This window comes from Amblyraja radiata, chromosome 12 (assembly GCF_010909765.2).
Source record: "Amblyraja radiata isolate CabotCenter1 chromosome 12, sAmbRad1.1.pri, whole genome shotgun sequence".
Taxonomy (NCBI): domain Eukaryota; kingdom Metazoa; phylum Chordata; class Chondrichthyes; order Rajiformes; family Rajidae; genus Amblyraja; species Amblyraja radiata.
Genome location: NC_045967.1, coordinates 45,617,576 through 45,623,575, shown reverse-complemented (window position 1 = coordinate 45,623,575; position 6,000 = coordinate 45,617,576). Strand labels below are relative to the sequence as shown.

The window sequence follows — 6,000 nt, the reverse complement described above, 5'->3', positions numbered from 1 at the left end:
CAGACCAGCATGGGAAAAATCATGTTCACTCAAAGAGGACATCTCAAATATCCTAGAGTGGAAATCATCATCTGGGGAGCAGATACGGCAGAGATAGAGAAATTGAGAGTAAGAGATGACGTTTTTGCAAGAGGCAGGGTGGGAGGAGGTATAATCAAGCTAACTGTGAAAGTCAGTATGTTTGCAGTGGATGTCAGCTCATAGCCCGTCCCCTGTGATGGAGACGGAAAGATCGAGAAAGGGGGGAGTGGTGTCAGAGATAGTCCAAGTGAATGAGGGCAGGGTGGAAGTTAGAAAAATCTTGAATTTCTTCAAGTTCACAGCTGTGATTTTCCTCACCACCTGACCTATGCCAATATGACCTGGGAATGTTTAATCCATTCACCGGGCGCTTGAAATGGAAAATGCTGTTCTTCGCCACCACTGATCTGACAGTTAAATACTACAGGAGCACATATTTTGTTCAGCAGTTTATTAACATCTCATGATAAAACCATACAAAATCTTTACAGGTATTGTATCGCAGCAAGTTGCATGGATACACAAGGTGTCTAATGTGCCTGTTTGACTGGGCTGCAGGACTGCTGCAAGTGTGGCTTGCAGTGAAAACTGGCAACAATACATCTTGAACCTGTAGTTTATAACAATCTTTTCCATTACCACAAATGCCATGTAAGCATGCAATAAGTCAGCGTTTCTACATTTCCGTAGTTTGTCTCTCATCTGTTCTCGGGTCTAACATTCAATTTCTCAGCATTTCCCAAAGACTAAATAACTGCAGCTGTCCAAACGCAAATGTTGCCAAATCAGTGGAATTCTTTTTAAGAAAACAAAGGAGAGTGTGGTAGTTAAACTATGTAAAATGTGCTTTGGTGAGTTATGCAGTGCTTTTAGATGCTGCTTCGGAGCTTCTCCTTTTAACGTCCCAGTTATACACTCGTGCCATATCTAAAATTCAATCAATTAAGGAGAAATCAGATGTATCACAGTCATTTTCAGTCGGTGAATGCGAGTACCGGCCATATACCAGAAGATTTCCTGTTAATAAAAACGTTATAGAAAGGAAAGAGCTCTTCAATGGGCCCATACTTGACCATGATGGGGAGTGTGGCAAAGTAACAGTTAGAGTGTTACATGTAACATTATGAATTCAGAATCTATTGAAATAAGACATCATGAAAAATGACCACGAAACGTGAGTGTAATGCAAGTTATCTACTTGATCAAAGTGACTTACCGGCAACTATCTAGCCTGGTCTACCTGTGTTTATTCCTACATTACACAACCAGTACGTTTCAAAGTGCTCTGTTGACTGGAAGGTTTCCTCTTGATGTTTGGTTGGTGTATTTCATGATTATAGTTGTGATATTCCACTTATCCTTCAGCAGGACTTGGATAATGCAGCCAGCAAACAAAACCCTCCTTCACCTACGAACACACTAATCTGAATCAAACAATGGATCCTATCATCACACCCTGTCTAGTTTAATTTAAAGATAGAGCGCAGAAGCAGGTCCTTCGGCCCACCGTTTTCATGCTGACCAGCGATCCCCACACACTAACACTATCTTACACACACTAGGGCCAATTTACAATTTTACCAGGCCAATTAACCTACAAACCTGCACGTCTTTAGAGTGTGGGATGAAACCAAAGACCCCGGGGAAAACCCACGCAGGTCAAGGGGAGAATGTACAAACTCCGCACAGACAAGCACCTGTAATCAGGATCAAACCAGGGTTCCTGGCACTGTGAGGCAGCAACTCTACTCCTGCGCCACCGTGCCTATCATTGATAGAAGTTTGCTAAAAGACATATGAGAGATGAATTCCTTCTGAATGGCCATTGTAGCGAGTAAACTAGGTTTGAGATTTTAAAATAATACCCCCGCAAGCACCCATTTATTGCAATCCCCATTCTAATCTTGCAATTATCTTCTCAACTACCCCAGATTCTGCCACATACTAGGGGCAATTTACAGTGGGCAATTAACCTGCATGTCTTTGGGATGTGGGAGGAAACTAGATCACTTGGAGGAAACCCATAGCTTCACAGAAAGAAGATGCAAATTCAACGTGGAGCAATGGAAGTCGGGAATTAACTTTGGATCACAGAAGCTGTGAGGTGTGCCACTGTGCCACCAAATATTCAAGGCAGCAGCTAGGCATTTTTCCTGAATAAACTCAAAGGCCAATGCCAACTTGTTCTAAAGGATACTGACTTCTGTGGTGGTGAACTGATCGCGAAGGAAATCCAGATCATCTTCTAGCCCTTCCAGATTACGCGTTGCAGTTGACAGATTCTTCTCAAGTAACGCACGAGCTTCATCAATATCATATTCAAGCATTACATTGGCCTGAAGTAAGACAGAAACCTTTCTCAATCATTTTTTCATTAGTCCTCATCTTCACCTCGTTTACACTTTTAAATATATAAATAGTAAGAACTCTATATCATGGGCTTGTCATGGACGTGTGATGTTGTACAATGGATACTGTTCGTGGAAAGTGGGTGGGTAACAGCCATTAAGAAAGGCGCATATTACTCAGCTGAATAAAGATACACTTGCTCTCATTTTCACTAGATACCATATAATGTAAGTAACATCAGGTTTTTTATTTCAAAATACTTTGGTAACATTTATAAATTGGATCCTATTTCACATTAATAAAATCTGTTCATTAATAGAGATATAACATGATTCATCGTGCAACTTTCCAGTTTAAGGCCATTAACCAGAAATGTTTTTCTCTCCAGATACTTTTGAGCCTGCTATTTGCAGCATCTGCTTCTTTTATTTCTGTTTTTCCCCCATCTGTAGCATTTTGCTTTTGTGTACGAAACAGTAGCTTTGCAACTTACAGTGAAAATACACGATCATGAAGACTTTATTCCCAAGCACGCGTTCTTCTCGTAATTAGCCAAAAGAGACTCTGAACTTACCCCTAACCATAAGCACACTTTATCTGTAGGAGGGACGGAAGCTTTAGCATATAAATTGTCTGCCAGGAGAAACATAGTATCCATTGGATCTGTGGAATCCTTTAAAATAAAACGCAGAAGGTTACAATCAAATACACCAAGCAAGTACACTGTCTCTCATGTATATTTAGTAAATACAGAACCTCAAAACATGGCTTCAGATATCCACCTGAGCATTGAATATAATTAAAATAGAAGATAGAAAAGCATTAGAGGTATCAATTTGAGTGATGAATGACAGATTAATGAAATACAAAAAATGTTGGAATGACTTAAGCTTTGCCTGTGGGGAGAGATCAGTTAAAATTTCAGGGCTCGAAATTAGCGGTTGCCTGGGTGCCATTGGCAACCTACAGTCCCTCCGGGCAACCTAAATGCCATGCCATTTTTCCCGGCTTGGCAAGCACCCGAGACACCTATCGTTTAATTCTGAGCGGGCCCCCTTTCTATCTCTTTCTCTGTCACTGTCTGTCTCCGGCCGCCATCCGTATTCGGGTCTCGGCTCGCTCCTCATCCACCGGCACGGCCAGCCACCTTATACATGCGCACTGCCATGGCCTGCACATGCGCACAACCACCGCCAGTATCATCGGCCATGGTTGTGAGCATGTGCCGCCCTGCACATGCGCACTGCCATGGCAACCAGTCGGCATCGGCCACTTTCTCCCTCCCTTTGCATTGTGGGAGATCTGGCCGCCATTGCTGTCCGGTCGCCGCCTCACCGCGACCGCTGAAAACCAACGCAGAATGACTCCCTGGAGCTGGAGTAACTCTTGCTTCTTGGTCCTCCAAAAATATTCGAAATGGAATTTAAACTGGAGTGGACCCACCACCACCAAACTCTAAAAAATAACAGCCTATTGCATTTTATCTGTTTATTTATTGTGTATATATATATGGTCTATGGATATGTAGACACTGAACTGTTATCTCCTGTTCTGTATTATGTTTACATATACTGTTGTGCTGCAGCAAGCAAGAATTTCATTGTCCTATCTGGGACACATGACAATAAAACTCTCTTGACTCTTGACTTGGACTTAAGCAAAAAAGGGTTCTTGGAAAAAAAGAGCTACATTAAATTTAGTTGCATCTGGTTGGGTACCTATTAGGCTGTGGGCCGAGGAGCTTTATTCTGCAGTTTCGTGACCCAAGTCACCAAACTACATGAAATTTTCACATATTGTGTAAAAATATTTATATAAATCACCCCTGAAACTCGATATGAAGAAGACTTGCACATTTTTATTAAATTAGAGAAAAACCGGAAAAATGTCAGGAATTTTTTAGTCCAATCAAAGCACGTTTAACATTGAGTTGTCTGCCAGTTGGCCAATCACGCGCTTTGTTTCAGGCTAGCACACAAAATGGCTGAGGGGGCTTCACAGATGCCTGTTTTACTGGAGATTCCGATTTTTTATTCTGTGGAATAAATGTCGTGGAAACTTGAAGCAGGTTAATTGTATTTAGTGGGAAAAGCATTAAAAAGGCTGAAGAAAGTGCTGCGAAGTGGATTAAAGCGCAAGAAAGCCTTCAAAGTCCCTGCTGATGTGCTGGAACACAAAGAAGGCCCCCATGAATCAACTCTAACTGAAAGGTAAGACTAAAGTCTGAATTTATGAAAATCTATCTGTATGGACTTTAATTAATTTAATTGCACCCTTTATAATGTGAATAAATTCATTCATTCATTCATTCCTTATTCATTCATTCACTCACTCACTTACTCATTCATTCAATTGAGGGCCTAAACTATAACACAGTCAATTAAACATTGTCACTAATGCCAGCCTGTTGTAGAGTAATAAGTCTTTAACAGCTAATCTCGGAGCTGCCTGCGAAAACTTACCGGGAAAAAGTGCTCCGATCGCGGGACCTAGGTACTCACGGTAAATAGCGATCGATATCCCTCCGTTCTTCTCCCGTTATCGGGGTCTGAAAACGACGTTAGAGTTGATTCATGGGGGCCTTCTTTGTGTTCCAGCACATCAGCAGGGACTTTGAAGGCTTTCTTGCACTTTAATCCACTTTGCAGCACTTTCTTCAGCCTTTTTAATGCTTTTCCCACTAAATACAATTAACCTGCTTCAAGTTTCCACGACACTTTAATCCACCGCAGCACTTTCTTCAGCCTTTTTAATGCTTTACAATTAACCTGCTGCAAGTTTCCACGATATTTATTCCACAGAATAACAAATCGGAATCTCCAGTAAAACAGGCATCTGTGAAGCCCCCTCAGCCATTTTGTGTGCTAGCCTGAAACAAAGCACGTGATTGGCCAACTGGCAGACAACTCAATGTTAAACGTGCTTTGATTGGACTAAAAAATTCCTGACATTTTTCCGGTTTTTCTCTAATTTAATAAAAATGTGCAAGTCTTCTTCATATCGAGTTTCAGGGGTGATTTATATTTAAAAAATTACACAATATGTGAAAATTTCATGTAGTTTGGTGACTTGGGTCACGAAATCCTATTTCTAGACACATTTTTGATGCTCGGCCCACAGCCTATATGGTAGGGTGAAGACTATTCCATGCTTTAATTGTGCAGGGGAACTCCATGGAGCAGCCAGCATCTCTGGATAGAAGAAATTGGGTGATGTTTCGGGGAGAGACCCTTCTTTAGATTTCCTCTGGTTTTAGTGTTTTTACTTTAATTTAAAGATACAGCGTGGAAACAGGCCCTTCGGCCCACCAAGTTCACGCCGACCACCGATCAGCCGTACACTAGTTCTATCCCACACATTAGCGACGTAAGTCAAGAGTCAAGAATGTTTTATTCTCTCACGTCCCAGTTAGAACAATGAAATCCTTACTTGCAGCAGCACAACAGAATATGTCAACATAGTACTCTGTAAACAATGTTATAAACGAGATAACAAAACTCCATACAGACAGCACCCATATTCAGGATCAATTCCGGGTCTCTGGCAATTTTAGGCAGCAACTTTATGGCCAATGTACTGCCCCATAGTCCTGAACTGAATTAAAACATACAGTAGCTGTAAAGGGACATA

At 41.4% G+C, this 6,000-nt stretch overlaps 1 protein-coding gene across 1 annotated transcript in view; it reads right to left on the bottom strand.

The window, feature by feature from the left end:
- Positions 1 to 457: 457 nt before the first annotated feature.
- vbp1 (VHL binding protein 1) overlaps positions 458 to 6,000 on the bottom strand; it is a 21,767-nt gene continuing 16,224 nt past the window's right edge. Inside the window, exons 4-6 of the mRNA XM_033030682.1 lie at positions 2,945 to 3,043; positions 2,219 to 2,357; positions 458 to 948 (exon numbers count right to left, since the gene is read on the bottom strand). Coding sequence (XP_032886573.1) covers positions 878 to 948; positions 2,219 to 2,357; positions 2,945 to 3,043 — 309 coding nt within the window. The 3' untranslated portion in view covers positions 458 to 877. The remainder of the gene's footprint in view (positions 949 to 2,218; positions 2,358 to 2,944; positions 3,044 to 6,000) is intronic.